This window comes from Podarcis pityusensis (genome assembly GCF_964106645.2).
Source record: "Podarcis pityusensis genome assembly, chromosome: 1".
Taxonomy (NCBI): Eukaryota; Metazoa; Chordata; class Lepidosauria; order Squamata; family Lacertidae; genus Podarcis; species Podarcis pityusensis.
Window position 1 is genome coordinate 110,536,352 of NC_138028.1, and position 16,968 is coordinate 110,553,319.

The window sequence follows — 16,968 nt, forward strand, 5'->3', positions numbered from 1 at the left end:
TATCGGGCCAGGTGGAAATTGCTCCGCCTTCCTCATGTATGTATATTAAGGGGGATTTTGACCCCAAAGGTCCAATGATTCTTTCCAGTCTTTGGTGCCATGGAATTCTGGATCTGCTGGACATGTTTTTGAGCTATTTCTAAGGAAAATCAGCAAAAACTACACTGCCAATATGGTGTTGTTGTTTTTTAACTTTATTTGCATTAGCCAATGGCCATAGCAACATAAAACAAGCAATATATACAATTAAAAGGACAACAATGGGTAAAAAGGACAATCAGATGACCAAGATTATCGTTCAGATAGTGGCCCTTAATCTCATTGCACCCTCGATAAACCTAGCAACCTTTGCTGTTGTCTGATCATTTTGATCTGATAAAAGAAAGAGCAATGTGGCCGCAGATGGGCGGCCTGGGATGGTAAGTAAGAGTGGGGTGATGATCTCATTCCTCAGATCTTTATAAAGGGGACAGGACAGGAGAACATGAGCCACTGTTTCCAAATTGCCATCTCCACAGGTTGTTTCTCAGTTGGAATCTTTTGGTATCTGCCCTCAAGTACGGCAGAGGGCATCACATCCAATCTGGCCAGTGTGAAGGCACATCTGTATTTTGGGATAGTTAATTTATACAAATATGGTGCCAGGGAATCAAACTGAGAAGGGGGGAAAAGGGAATACCAAGAACAGAGTTTCTTTATAATGGCCAGATTGTTCTGTTGCTCTAAGTCCTTCAGACGCTGTCCAATTAGCCTTTTTGCCGATATGAGTTGTCATTTGACATTTCCACCCAGACACTGCTTCTGACTGCAGTATTCCTGGTATTTCTGGGAAATTCCGGATGTATGGCAGCCCTATTTCAGCAAGACACTCCCTTCCTGAGTGTACCCACTTCATCCTCCTCACAACCTTTGCTGCTGTCCCATTCACTGACTTTTCCCTCTGGGCTTAATCGTGCCCAGAGAACGAGGCATGCAGATGATCACCCATCTAGTGCTTGCTCGCTCTGAGAGGGTGAGGAAACAAGGCAGCAATAGCAAGGAGCAGGAGCATCAGTGGCAGAGGGCTCCAGCGGTCAACAGTGACCCCTTTGCTGAGGCAAGGGCTTTAGCGGGTGAGCAGCAATGCCAGTCACTGACACCATCCTGGGAGAAAGCCATGGTTAGCTGGGATTTTGTCCATTTATTGTTTCCCTTCTAAAGAATGGAGGATGATGAGAAACAGTTCCACTAGGCGGAGACGTTCACTGTAATCAAGTAGAACTGCCTAATAAATATTCATTTAATATTTTCCTGTGTTAACATTGATACAGATTGCTCAGGTGCTCTGGGGCAAGTCCCTAAAAAGCACCTGTGTTTCAATAATTCCTCTGTAAGTCAGTGGAGGGAGGGAAAGAGTTTTTCAACACAATCATTTCATTGGTAATAATTTCTAGGTAATTGGGTTTGGTGATTACATGTGGTGATTTTAGGGACTTCCGGGTTGGCGCCATCGCCGAATGGCGGACTCCCTCCGAGCTCCGGAGGGAGTCTGCTCGGCAGGGGCTGGGTCCTACCGCACCGGCGATGCGGGGACCCTTAAAAACCACGGCCACGAGGGTCGTGGACATGGAGACTCGGCTGGCACCGCTAGCGCCCTCCCGACTCGTGAAGGAGCCTTTTTAAAGGCTAAGGATCGGGTGCCGGGGAGAAGCGTGGTGCTTTGAGTCCTCTGCTATCCCTGCCGAGCGCAGCCGCATGCCATCCGGCGGAGAGCGCTGACTTCTTCTATTGAAAATTCGGACTTTTAGACAACAACCCGTGAGTAATTTGGAAACTGGGTTTAAAAGGAGGAAAAAAAGAATTTCTTTTTGAATTGGATACGAGCGGGGGGGGATCCAAAAAGGAAGTCAGTCCCCCCCCCTATTGTAAACCTTTCAAGACAAGGACGGGGCAACCAAGGTCCAAAAAGATTTGTATTGCTGATGAAAATTAAGAATTTCACGATGGGGAATTATAAGAACTGTGCTGGAGGATGAACTGTGGGAGAAGAAACGTAACCCCCCCCCCTGGGAACCGGGGTGATTGAAGAGAGAGCCTGGTGAAAAGAGTCGGAGATTTTGACAGCTGTCAAAGTAGCTGTCAAAGTCGGAAAGCAGAGAGGATTTTATTATGAGAACTTTGCTGGCTAAATTTGTTACAATTTGCTACAATTTGTTAAAACTTGGATACAAAATGGCGAAAATATGGATAACAATCGGACTTTTGGACTAGAGAAGACAAAGTTATAACAATCCCCCTAGAGGAGTTTCGGGACACTACAAAGATGGTTGTAAGTGAAAAAAAACACTATTGGAATTTTACAGGACTGGTTATCTTCTGGGAAAGCTGCGAAACGGAAACAATATTTTGTCTACAGGGTGTTCAGCTAAAGGAGACAATAGAATTTTCTATTGAAGAAAGGAAGGGACTGAACGCAAGTTTTTGTTCCTGAATAATAATAATCCCTGCAGACTTCCTAAGCTTCTGAATTAGAACGTTTCAGCAGCGGAACAAGAGGAAACTGGACTACAATTTGGAAAGAACAATGGGGGGAGTTTTATTACAGATCTGAAGTTAAGTGTTCTAAAAATGTTTATGAAAGGGGAAAAAAAAAAAAAAAGAAAAGAAAAAACCAGCAAGGAGTTGGGAGAAATAGGTGATTTATGGATTGTAAGAATCCCAGGCGGATAACATGGTTTGGTGGTCAGGGGGAAATTAAACCGGGGACAGGGGGGGAGAACTATAATCCAAAGGCTTGTTAACTTCTTTTTTTGAACTAGCTTTGTCTTATCTATTATACTCTTTATTTCTTATTTCTGATACTTTTATTATGTGGGGAGTTTTTATTATTAAAAAAAGGGAAATTGTGGAATGAAAATGGGGTGGGCCTTGGGAAAGAAATTTTTTGTGTTTTATTAAGGGTATTGATGTGGAGTGCAGAAATTTTAAATTCGAATAATGGTTTAACAAATTAAGTTTTTAATTAGAACTGAGAGCTTGTGGAGCCAACAATATGAAAAAGGAATATGGTAGGGGTGGGGGAAGGGGGGAGTCCCAGAAAGCGGATATATGAAAATAAGGATATATGAAAATATGTAAATTCTTGCTTTCTGTATTTTCTTTTTTTTTTTGAAAATTTTAATAAATATTATTAAAAAAAAAAAAAATACATGTGGTGATTTTAATGGTAGCCTGTTGATGCAGCTACAATGGTTCTTTTGATTTTCCTACAATTTATTTTCAGATTTTTTAATTTTTTGGATAATGTTATCTGTAAGGTTAATGATTATGATTCCTTCCTCCCTTCTTTCTGTGATGTTCTTAGTGTTGTTTCCATGATATTTAAGTGATTTTTCTTTTTGGGTATTTTACAACCGCTTTGTAATATGAATTGTTATTTTCTTCTTAATCATGTTCCAGTGGCATCTTACAATGTTGTAAACATTGGGATTCAATGTACATGTCGAACATTGGCATTTCACTATGCTTACGATGTCTTGGTCTTGCATACGGCTTACAGGAATTTCTGATTTTGGGTTGCTTCCTGATTTTCCCTCGCAGTCTCTGCTGAGCATCCGTGGCTCCTTGTTCTCCCCAAGGCGCAGCAGCAAAGCGAGCCTTTTCAGCTTCAGAGGCCGAGCAAAGGACATCGGGTCGGAGAACGACTTTGCTGACGATGAGCACAGCACCTTCGAAGACAACGAGAGCAGAAGGGACTCTCTCTTTGTCCCTCACAGACATAGTGAGAGGCGCAACAGTAACATCAGCCAGGCCAGTCGATCATCCAGGATGGTACCTGTGCTTCCATCAAACGGGAAGATGCACAGCACCGTGGACTGCAATGGGGTGGTCTCCTTAGTTGGTGGGCCTCCAGGTCTGATGTCACCCACCGGGCAGCTTCTGCCTGAGGTAATAACAGATAAAGCAGCCACCGATTTGAAACTGCAGTCATTCGGCCAAGGAACTTCATTCCTTTCTGTGGAATGAAGTTTGCTTGGACAATTGCAATGTGCCCTACGTGGGGGGCAAGCAGTGGCAGAGCTTCATGCTCTGGCACTGGGGGGGGTGGAGAGCAGGCATGTCCTGGGGCATGGCATGCTGCCTCCGGGGGGTGGCACCCAGCGTGGGCGGGGGAGCAGCCACGATGGCACCCCACCAGGATCACGCTGTCGGGGTGGTGCGCTCCCCCTGCACCCCTCTTCCTCCGCCAGTGGGGGCAAGGTGGGGCTGCCCGGCGGTACCATTGGGAGTGCAAATGTGTCTCTGCAGCTCCCACCTTGCCACCACCCTTCCAGGAGGGCAGTAGTGTAGCACTTTTCCACCACAATGGTTGCCCCTGCTGGATAGCATCAATGGGACTTACCGCCAAGTAATATTTATGACTTGCAACCTAAAGGAGATTTGGGTATCTTCATCTTCAGTTTGTGGGTATTCTTACGGGACCAAAGAGATGAGAACTGTTAACATTCCTAAGTATTTTGTTTTCAGGGCACCACTACAGAAACAGAACTAAGAAAAAGACGCTCCAGTTCTTACCATATGTCTATGGATTTTCTGTCTGATCCTACTGCAAGACAAAGAGCAATGAGTATAGCCAGCATACTTACCAACACAATGGAAGGTATGTAGAATCCTTCCAAAATCCAGTGGACGAAAACTGAGATTACCATTTAGAAAACAAATAACAAAATGTCAGCTTACAGTTATCTGCTTCTGTTTGGCTGCCTGTTATGTTCTCTGCATCCACAACCACCATTTTACTCTTCTGGTAGTTATAAACCATTATGTTATGGCCATTGACTTTTGTTCCCACAGCCATTCTAAATCTAGGAGGGGAGAAGCTCTTGTTTTACCAATTTTAGTAAATGTAAATACAGTGATAATACACAAATTATGATTGACAAACATGGTGCAACAGGATATTTCTGTGGGTCAGAGCCACTGAGCTGCCAAGTCTCTGCTGAGCAAAGTTGAGCAGTGTTGAGTCACATTGATTTCAGCAACAGAGTTACAATACAATCCTATGCATGCCTACTCAGAAGTAAGCCCCACTTTGTTCAGTAGGTAAATATGCATAAGGTTGCAGCCTTAAGGACAGACAAGTGTCAAAGACTCAATCCCCTCATTCCTACCAAGGAGCTTTTCCTAGGTATGCTCTCTAGGTTAAATATATTGATAGCTAGGTGCCTAGTTTCTGGGCAATTTGATATTTGTATCTAGGAAGCTGAGGGTGGCATCTAGGAGTTTCAAATATTTTTCAACTACTTCTCAGGCGCTGCTAATTGTTTAGACAGCTAAAGCTTTGTCCTGGTGATATTGAGAGTTGAGGAAGTAAAGGAGGATTTTAACTGGCTCAGTTGAAATATCACATCAAACCATGGTTTCTGCTATGCATAGTTAGGTACCCACACCATAGTTTGAGCTTCCAGGCACACAACAGGGAAACAGTGGTTTAGAGTGCTTTCATTTCCCACATATTCACTCCCATCTCCATGGTACAGCGGCCTCTTGAGACTGCAGTGACCCTATCTGGGATTTGTCTGTGGCTTGTGGATGCAGATATAGCAGCAACCCAGTAAACCCAAACTGTGGTTTGCAAACCAGCATACAGCTTTGGTTTGATATCCTGGTTTGGTGAAGGTTAAACTGGGCTCAGAATGCCAACACCTTGATGAATCATATCACAAAACACGCATTGTAGGGGGGGAAAAATCTGTACCACATAATTATGAGTTGAATATATAAAGTGGATTATTTCTTTTTTATGCATTCTCTTTTCTCTCTTCTAGAACTTGAGGAGTCCAGACAGAAATGCCCTCCCTGCTGGTACAAATTTGCTAACATGTGCTTAATCTGGGATTGCTGGCCACCGTGGTTAAAAATAAAGCATGTTGTTAATCTGGTAGTGATGGATCCATTTGTTGACCTTGCTATCACCATCTGCATTGTTTTGAACACCTTGTTTATGGCCATGGAGCATTATCCAATGACTCCTCAGTTTAACCATGTGCTGTCTGTTGGAAATTTGGTAAGTCCTTCATAATATAATCAATAACAGCAAAAAAAAAAAAAAAAAAAAAAAAGAGCCAATTTATTTCACTTGCTTTACTCTGTTGGACTTAGTTAGATATCACCCACTGAAATAATTATGAAATTGCTTGGGTTGGATTGGGTCTGGATTAAGAGCCTAACTACAAATTACTTTAAATTTGCTGCTTGAAGTGGTGTCAGCAGTTTTGAAAAAGTAAATCCAAGCACCAGAACTTGTATGAGAAAAAAGATTGGGCCTGTATGAGGAAGGAGGATTTAAGCCTGATCAAGTGGTTCACTTCTGGTGGGTTGTTTTTTTCCTTAATAAAACAATTTTTTTCGATGTTGTAGCTCTTCGTCTCTGCTCGGCAGACATTTGATGAATGTGATAATTGTTATCTGAGGTGGATGACAAATAATGCTTTTTTGTGTAGGTGTTTACTGGCATCTTCACAGCAGAAATGTTTCTCAAGATCATAGCTATGGATCCTTATTACTATTTCCAAGAAGGCTGGAATATTTTTGATGGCATCATTGTCAGCCTGAGTTTGATGGAGCTGGGTCTTGCAAATGTGGAAGGGTTATCGGTCCTAAGATCCTTCAGGCTGGTAAGTACATCAGTAAGGTTTCAAAACAACTTTGGATCATATTATATATACAACTTCATAATTTGATCAGTGTACAACAGGGCACGCCCACCACATATGGAAATACCTGCCCCACTCTTGACAACCACCCTAACCCTGTTGTACAATCATTTTGGCAGAAAGTTTTTGAAGAATTTTTTGCTGTAGTACTGGATATTATTCCAGTGGACCCAGGCTCAGTGCTGTTATCCATTTTCCCCGGAACCATGCAGAATCTAAATTACGAATGTACATACTATACATTTTACTACTCGTGCATGATTTTTTGAAAATTCGCTCAGGAACAAATCAGCAGGTAATAGTGTAATATTCTAATAGCGCACCCCCAAGCATGTTTGCTTAGAAGGTTAAGTGTTACTCATTCCAAAGTAAGTGCATATAAGATTGCAGCCTACAGCTATTAATCATTCAAGTCACTGAGACCTATCTGCTTTGTTCCCTTAATGCAAGAGGAGTATAAAAAATCATTGGCCAGCTTCAACTAAGCAGTTCTGCTAGTGGGAGACAGCACAAGAACTCATGCTAGCACAATGAGGCTTCCCTTCCTCTCTTTTCACTGCATGCCCCTTGTGCCCCCCCCCCCCAAATATTTTTTGGGCTCTGATGCACCCGAGAACCTCCAGAACACAGCACTGGAGCAGAAGAGGGAGGTCCTTCTGTTAGGCAAACAACAATGCTTATACTGATCAAATGTTTGTTTCAGTACAACATTCAATTCTTCCCATTGTGTCTAATGTTTTCCATATTAGAAACTGGCTTTTAAAGAAATGCAGCATCCTAATTCTGTGCCTGCTAATCAGATTTAGTCACTAAGAAAAGTCTTGCATATGTGTAAGCCGAAATTACTTAATCTGCAGTGCAAGTATTTGATTAAATATTTTAGGCTCGATTACCTATGAATAAAGAAAGATACACTGTCAGCTTTCATCAACCTACTTCCTCCAGAAGACAGCTCTTATATTAATTGAAATGTAAAGATAATGAACACTAATAGTGATGCCTACTTACTCTTACTTTTCAGCTTCGAGTTTTCAAATTAGCCAAATCTTGGCCAACATTAAATATGTTGATAAAGATTATTGGCAACTCAGTGGGTGCTTTAGGAAATCTGACCTTGGTCCTGGCCATCATAGTCTTCATTTTCGCTGTGGTTGGCATGCAGTTGTTTGGCAAAAGCTACAAGGAATGTGTCTGCAAGATCTCGAACGACTGTGAACTTCCACGCTGGCACATGAATGACTTTTTCCATTCTTTCTTGATTGTATTCCGAGTACTTTGTGGAGAATGGATAGAAACTATGTGGGATTGTATGGAAGTTGCCGGACAAACAATGTGCCTTACTGTCTTCATGATGGTCATGGTAATTGGAAATCTAGTGGTATGTATCCAACAAATATATATTGTGTCTGCAACGCAAGATTCAGTGTGTAGAACAAATAACACACAGGCTGTAGCAGGTTTCACGTGACCTCAGCTCTTATTGGTTATAGCTCACAAAGACTGACATGGCATAAGGCAGGAATCCAGTCATCAGGCAGTCCACCTGTTGGCTGATAGCACCATCCAAACTTGAGTGTATGGATGACGTTGCAAGGCTTCTTTGGAATCCGGGTCCACCAAGGTGCAAACCTATACAGTGTTTCCAATGTGCAACCCAAGAGTGTGGCATCTGGGCCAACTCCCTGAGTTGGGTTTGGGCTGAGGCCCGAAGCAACACTTTAAGACCCCTTAAGAGGTTCCCCCCAGTGGGGAAAAGGATGTCCATCCCCATTTACCTCTGCTATGGATGCAGCCCAATGCCTCCAGGATACAGTGGTACCTCTGGATGCGAACGGGATCCGTTCCGGAGCCCTGTTCACATCCTGAAGCGAACGCAACCCGTGTCTGCGTGGATCGCAATTCGCCGCTTCCGTGCACGCTTGTGATGTCATTTTGAGCATTTGGGCACGCGCAAGCGGCAAAACCCGGAAGTAACGTGTTCCGTTACTTCCGGGTCGTCGCGGAGCGCAACCCAAAAATGCACAACCTGAAGCTACTTCAACCCGAGATATGACTGTATACAAATTACTGTGGTGGTTAAAAGAAACAGCTAAATAAAATGTGCCCCCAGGAAAGGATCAATCTGAAATGCATCAGGCCTGAAATAAATCTTTCCTCAAGCCCCTGGAATTCCTTTCCCTGTTTCCTTTCCATTGCCCGTAATAAGAAGTTGCAACAAGCATGTAGGGAAAAAAAGGGGACGAATGCTGCAGAAACTTAGAAATGTGTGTGCAAAAAAGAATGAAGAGAGCAGCGGTGAACAAACTCTTTCCCCTCCTTATTCTCAGCTTGAGATGCCTTGTTAGTTTCACCTCAACAATGAAGAGGCTTCTCCATACAAAAGCTTTCTACCACATGTCCATTACATGTTCTTTCCGCATGAAGAAGGAGGCCTTAGGTCATGTTTTGCAAATCTGAAACTTCATCTTCAGGTAGTAGACCCTAGGACACCTTCAGCTTAGAGCAGGGGTAGGGAACATGGGCTGCAACTTCCATCATGCTGTCTGGAGCTGATGGGAGCTGGAATCAAACAGCAGCTAGACTCGGAAGCATGACGTAAGGATGGCTTGGCAGGATAATAATTAGGATACAAAATTGTTACACCCAGAAAGGAATTATTGTCATTTAAATTGTGCAAAATATGTAGAATCTCTTGTCATCTTTTTGCCTTAATAGGTTTTGAACCTGTTTCTAGCCTTACTGCTGAGCTCTTTCAGTTCAGACAATCTTGCTGCTACTGATGACGACAATGAAATGAACAATCTCCAGATCGCTGTGGCAAGGATTCAGAGGGGAGTCGATTATGTGAAAAGAAAAGCATATGAATTTGTCCAAAAGGCCTTTGTGAGGAAACAGAAAGCTTTGGATGAAATCAAACCACTTGAAGATCTGAACAACAAGAAAGACAGCTGCATTTCTAACCATACCATAGTAGATATTGGCAAGGACTTTAACTATCTGAAAGATGGCAATGGAACCACCAGCGGCATCGGCAGCAGTGTGGAGAAATACATAATTGACGAAAGCGATTACATGTCGTTCATAAACAACCCAAGTGTAACTGTGACCGTGCCCATTGCGGTTGGAGAATCAGATTTCGAAAATCTGAACACGGAGGAGTTTAGCAGTGAGTCAGATTTGGAAGAAAGCAAAGAGGTACGTTTAGTTTTAATACACAACACTATATTGCTTCAAAATGCAGTCCTTTTAAATACATGAAGTTCCCATTTGAAAACATGGCATTTTAGTGTTTTACCACCAGTGTGAACAAGTGATATACCTTGATATTTCATGTTTCCAAATGCAAAGGTAGAAGACAGTGATTTTTATTAACACAGTTGTTCGTTATGGCAGTTGAAATACTCTAACTCCTTCTTTGAAGATTAACATTAACTTCATATGTTTAATATTCCCCACTTTTTTATTGTATCAAACCTATATAATAAATGAGAATCAGTGATAGTTTTGTAGCCTTGTAATTAAATTCCTTTATTCACAGTACAATTTCAAAGGGCATATGGGGAAGATTGCCCACAGTTAATCATCTAATTTATCTAACATGACCTCTACCTCACTGAGTTCTTGGTGTCAACTTGACCTGCCCTAGAATTCTAAGCTGAAAGAAGACAGGATATTTAGTACAAATATCTATGCTTTGGGAAAAACCATTTTTGGATATACGGTATACACAATAATTTGTTAAGTTAGCTTTAGCCTCCCTCAAACTGTGAACAACACACACTGGATGCTAGAATGTGTTGGGGAATTTCCCCACCTACAGTAAATGCCTGAGATGTAGACATTTTGGGTTAGGAGGATAACCCCCCAGCCACCCATTCCCTCAATATAGATTTTCTAGCACTTTCCTCAATAATATTTGGGATTGAGCAATGGCAGGTAGAATTCTGGGTGGCATGGACTAGTCTCATATTTTATTTTAGTTTTGAAAAAACTAGGTTAGCCTTCAGCAACATGGCATCCTCCACATGTTTTGGTGAAACTGATCTAGAGAATTATTTTGGGAATTGTGCTCATTGTCTGCCTGGCTGTTATATTTGGAACTGGGGATATCCCCTCTGCACAAAGATAAAATTAGTGACCCACGGTTGCAGAGGGAAGGGAGGGGAGGAATTTTTTCACATGTGATATGCTTCTTGCATTACATTCTTGGAGTTGTTGCTTTTTAAGCACTTCTGTGTTTAGGGTTGTCTGGTCCCCGGCAGCACAAAACCTTGAAATGTTAGACAGGGCATTGTGGGGAACTCAAACCATTATTTTGCTAAAATATTTTACTATTCATACACAATGTCAGGACACTCAGGACAGATTACAGCGAACTCTAAACTACAACGGTGCCGCAGTCTGAGCCAACTACCCATTATGTGGGACTTCCATTGTTATAATTCCATTATTCCCCATTTCCCCCCTTTCTTATAAAATAGCCATAGCCTGGCCCAGGCAAATCTGGGCTAAGGCGCTGAGGGGGTGATGTTTGAGACTTTGCTCACACACCACAAACCCTATCCAAATAATAAGAGCATAGCTGCTAGTAGCCACAGAGGGGGGAAACTGTGGTCATCACAACTGTACCTAATAATAGGGGAATAATTTCCTGTGCCAGCACAATCTGCTCAAGCTGCATGGAATTTGTACGCTTGCATACCTCAAAACCCTTTAGCTGCCACCTACTTTCAGACAATTAACACCCAGGGCAAAAACCTGGAACCCTATCTGTTGTATGCTTTCCGTATGTGGCCCAATGTAGCCTGGTTTGATTGGTGGAGCAAGACGGTGAGTTTGACTGGTGAATAGGTCTGCCTTAGGAAAAGCTGGTTGGGAAAGAAGATGCCCCCCCCCCATTCTGTGACCTTGTTCACAAAAAATGATAAAGTATAGTTATTGGAATTGAGCAGCTCAATACACAATCTAGTGCACATTGCTCAATCACTCCCACTTTGTTTCTTCCCTAAAGCTCTGGCTTGTCATTACATTTGAACTGGGATTGTGCTTGTTGCTCCATAGTTAGCTATGATCAGCAAGCTAACAACAAACCATGGCTTCATTTGGGCTTGTTAGGAAGAAACAGCCCACAATCATAGTCCATTCATAATGACAAGCCAAGGCTTCATGGCTTGCTGGGAGCAATCAGGAACAATCAAGCAGTGTGGCACCAGCACAAAGTTTTATCTAAATAAGCTGTTGTCCATGGTTTATTGGTCTTCGGACCTATGAATAATAAAAAGAAGTGTTGCTTTCCACAGTGTCATTTAAGGTGATTTTTTTAAAAAATTGAATTCTAGGCATCCGGATGAGTTATAATGTATTTGTTCAGATTAAGAAATTTTAGAAGACATTTATTTATTAACTTTGGTAAAACTATGTCATAGTTTTGTTAAATGAAAACAGGAGGGTTCCATTCCAAAGGTACTTGTGAATGTTCCAGCCTTGTGTGTGACCTTGAAACTAATTTCAGGTTTGTGATTTGAAAATCCAGTCCAGCAAGTCAATGCAGCTTCTGCAGGAATCTCCTCTGTTTTAGGATCCAGCTTCTAATTTACCTCTGTACATTGCAATCAAATTCTAGCAACATTTAACAGTGCATGATTTCGAGGGACATTTTTATTAAGGCAATGAATACACCTTTTCCCTGTGTTATTTTAGATGACGTGCAATTAATACCTGTAAGCCAAGTCATACGTAATAATAATCCAAAATCAAAAGCGGAGATACTGTTTTATAAACTTCATGTCCTACCATTCTTACTTCTCGCAGGATTAAAATCAAGCTGGATCATTCAGGAATGCAGCTCTGGTGCTTTTTGTTTTTACCAAGCAGAGCAACGAGCAGCATCAATTTTACACAGGTTACTTAAGCAAGTTGTTCTACCTCTCTATATGATCACCTTTTAACTGGATATGGATTGGCTTGCATGCGACTCAGCCATCTTCCTCCCCCCATCCATTGCAATATTAGAAAGCTACACGGCTGCTCTCTGCCGAGTCAGGTGACTCGCATCACAGCATGGGCAGGCAGGATTGGCAAGTCCAACATTTGTAGGCATTCAGACTCCAGTTAGGCCGCACTCTTTAGTATAATGCAGTTTTATAGCAAGCGGAAGAAGAAATGCATGCAATTTGTTCAACCTGAAAAGCATTTGTTTCACTAGGTGTAACTGGGAGACGAAATACGTTGGGCAAGCAAAGGGATTAATTGCTTAATCCAAGGGTGGAGAACCTTTTCATCCTGCAGGTCACATTATCTCAAAGGAAACTTGCTGGAAGACAGAGGCCACTGGTGGGTGGGCATTTCTGCACAGCCCAGGAGAAGACCAAGGGCCCAAAAGGAAATCCTAGAGGGCTGCATTTGCACCCGGGTCTGAGGTTCCCCACCCCTGTCTTAATCAAGCCAAGGGGTATTTTTATACTACTGCACTTACAATTAATGTCGTTGGGTAGTGTGCATGATTTCTGAGTTTATAACGAAAGTAACTAGCTTTATTTCGCAAGCTAAAACGCCTGTGTGACCTTATAGCCTGCCATTAAGCTGTACAACGAATACAAACAGATAACACTTCAGCAACTTTTCAAAACTTTGTCACGCAAAACAAAATGCGGGGGGAAATTCGACTAGCAAAACACTACCGCTGCAGGTTATAAACAACACCCACCCTGCAGCTGCAAGCACAAAAATAAAATACCCTCCACCAGGTGCTATTTTCATCTGGAGGGAAGTCTGTTAAGAAATAATAGTTTCAGAAGAGGGGCAATTTTTTTAAAAAAGTTTTTTTAAAAAAGTGAAAGCGGAAAACTTCACCATAGTCCTGATATTGATCCGTCCTATGACTGCCATTTTAATTATTTTTAATGATTCACACAATGCCAAACTACACATAACATATAGTTTGGCCCTTTAAACATATGTCCCAGTCTTGGGAATAATAAGCACTGGGGAAAATGGGTGGACTACTTTGCAGCTATGTAAACAGGACCTGAAAAGCATGCAGGGGGGTGGCACAGATTCTTCCACAGGCATTGCCCCCCCGGAAGTGTTTTTCCTTCCCCTGTGTTTATTTACTACAGTGAAGCAACATGCATAAGTGGGTCGCTGATTGCTGTTGCCGGATATTGGTGTCTGTGCCACTTGTATGCAAAAAGGTTTGCTGCAAATTAAGAAATCACAACTTCCCTCAATTTAAGGGGATTTTTTTTCAGTAGGTATATGATAAGCCCAAATCATTTAAAATCAATTTGTATGTGTTTGTCTTCTCCTACCATTCCTTTAATAGCTCCTTCCACCTCTTTCATTTAATTTCCATAGCATGGCAGGTTTCGAAAATCAGTTTTAATTAAAATAAGATATTGAGATCATTTGCAGATGCTCTGCTTAGTAGTTTTCCATTCCCCCACCCAAAAAATGCTTACATTTCAAAGGAGCATGCAAGTTATGTAAATTGATGCAAATGTGGGGTTCATGCGCAGTTGTTATTGTTTAAAACACTCTTATTAAGAGCATAATAAAATAGTCTTGGTTTTTTTGTTGCATCCCAAAATAATTCCACGTTGACCATACTTATTTCTTATTTTAGTTTAAATTTTATAATTAAAAAAGCACTTCCCTTTAGCATGGTCAGATGAAAATGGAGACCAGACGCCTGTATCTTTAAGAATTGTGTAGAAGAGGGAATTTCAGCAGTGTGGCTTGCATGACAACCTTCTGAAATCCCCTCTTCTACCCAACTATGAAGGGGCCAGTATGGATTTGCCCACCCTACCTATTTTGTTATAGCATTATTACTATATGAAACCATGATACAGCTACCAGCAAATCAGGTGTGTACACGAATAACAGTACTGCCAAACCTCTTCGCATTTGTAAATCTTGTTTGGTATATTAAAGGCAGAAGGTATTCAGAACCAAAACCAATTTAGAATGTTTCTAGATTGTGCTTATTTCTTCTGTTAGCAGCGTACCTTTTGATGCATCTAAGATGCCCCCCCCAAATACCCAGAATATTAAGGTTTGTACAATATCTGAACTCTAATAAATTAACCATCCTTTAAATTGTGGCATATTTTCCATAGCATATTGTTTTGGGGGAAAATCTTGCTTTATCATTATGTTTTTCTAAGGATGTTTATGGTTGACATTCTGTATTGCAAAGGTAGAAAGATGGGGCAGAAAAGTACTGTGCATGCTTAGTGAGAAGTATATCCTGCTGAGTTCATCCTCCTGGGCTTCTTGCCCAGAAAATGGGCAAATGTACATAAAAGCAATGGGAACAACAATTACAACATCCATTCCTTCCAGTCTGATGTACCTTTAGTGAAACTGGATTTATTTCATTCTACAGCTCAACTCAACACTTGTGACCCTTTGGGGAAATATATTTACCCTTTGGGGAAATATACTACACAAAATAGTATATTTCCTTTCAAGAGATGCTACTATGTGCCCTATTACACTCTCAATTCAAGTTCAGTCAATCAGACCCTTCTACCTAAAATCTGGAAGATGTCCCTTTTAGAAACTGGCAAATTAACCGTGTGATATTCCCTGTGTATATTCATAATGCACATCCTCAAAAGACAAGTGACGTTGCAGTTCCTCTCTGTCACATTGCTACATAAGGGCTGGCTGGGCTTTTTTAGGAGGAAAGGTAGCAAATAAATAAATTAAATAAGGGATGATTTTATATAAACCATTATTTCTATATAGCCAAAGGTGCCACAATACAGAGCAACTCAGAAATGAAAACTCTTAATGACTTGCCTATAATTTTTGGCTCTGTTAGCATGTACTGAATGTATTTAACGCCTTATCACAAACTTTCCTTTTGAAGTACTGGAGATTCAAAATGGGCAGATTTTAAGAGAGTGCTTCCAGCATAACCAGTGTGCACTGTATAAATCTCTGAATGTGCCTCTCTTACTTTTAACACCCACTCCCCCAATCCTGACCCCCGACAATCCCAGGCTTGCCTCATCATATGGGCAGACGGCACTCTGTTTTTAAGGATAAATGATATCTTTGAATAAGGCGAACAAATCTCGCAAACCTGGGATGCTTTCTCTTTCTGAGTTGCTTGGGTGCTGCGCAGTGTCCACTTCAGGCTCGGTTAACTAATAAGATTGTTATTATTATTACAGCCTGTTGCAAGAAACATGCCAATTTCTCACTGAGAAGAAACCTGAAAGGTTTAATTTACAATTCATGAAATGTAGACTTGTACCTCAACCAAGATGAATGTAAAGTGGCTGTTTGCGTTTCAGATAATGGTATCTTAGACTTTTGCCTGATCATTGTGTTTGCATGTGAAATGTCTAATATACTAATTTGATGAATGAACTACACATAATTTCAAGGATTGAAAAAAGACTGAGATTCATACTTGTTTATTCTTTGGACTTAGCGCTGCTCACAAGTTACTAAACAATTTTTTTCTTCCCAAAAACAAAAAACCAACCTAAAGATTTCTCTTTATTTTCTGAATAGACTCATCATGATTTTGGTTTGCTTTTTTTGCTTTCTGCTCTGCTAATTCTGCAGCATTAATGCTTAAAAAAAACACCCACCTCCTGCAGTTTGGAATGATGCAAGCAAAATGTTTTACAATTTCAAACTATTAAAAAAATAGGATGTTATGGTTCTATATACATCTATTGACTAAGCGTGAATTGCATAGATTACGTATGATAGGTGTCTATGATTCAGTCTATCGGTGGTTTATAAGCACAGGAGCTCCATTTATGTATAGAAGCTCCACATGTGCATCGACATCAGAATTCATTGCAACATGATCTGCATGTGCGTTCCATGTACAGATGGACTAAGCCCATCAATTGGAATGAACGGGGCAGTCAGTGCATACCAAAAATCTATTTGTGCATCTGATGTATTAAATTATACACTGTACTTATATGCTACTGGATTTCTTGGGATTTAGGTATGCATAGGTGCACTATGTAAGTACCTGAGCCTAAACATCTTTACCTGGAAGCCATTCCCTTTGATTTTGGTTGAACTTCATTTCTGAGCATATACTTTGTACCAATCTGTGAGCAGAATATAGTGTAATTTATGATTTGTGGCCATTTCTATAAAACAGTGCTTAGCCAAAGCCTTTTTCTAGTCTCCATTTAGGATAGAAGGCTGCATATCAAGGGATACTGTTGCAGTGAATTTCCTGCAACTGTTTTTTCTCTATTTTGCAGCAAAGAGTTATGATTTATATACA

The 16,968-nt window shown here is 41.2% G+C and overlaps 1 protein-coding gene across 2 annotated transcripts in view; it reads left to right on the forward strand.

The window, feature by feature from the left end:
* Window positions 1-16,968, forward strand: part of LOC308486382 (sodium channel protein type 2 subunit alpha) — a 97,235-nt gene that overhangs the window by 60,301 nt on the left and 19,966 nt on the right. For both annotated transcript variants that reach the window (XM_081023195.1, XM_081023196.1), the window contains exons 12-17: window positions 3,580-3,927; window positions 4,507-4,639; window positions 5,808-6,046; window positions 6,483-6,656; window positions 7,717-8,073; window positions 9,411-9,890. In XM_081023195.1, coding sequence (XP_080879321.1) covers window positions 3,580-3,927; window positions 4,507-4,639; window positions 5,808-6,046; window positions 6,483-6,656; window positions 7,717-8,073; window positions 9,411-9,890 — 1,731 coding nt within the window. The remainder of the gene's footprint in view (window positions 1-3,579; window positions 3,928-4,506; window positions 4,640-5,807; window positions 6,047-6,482; window positions 6,657-7,716; window positions 8,074-9,410; window positions 9,891-16,968) is intronic.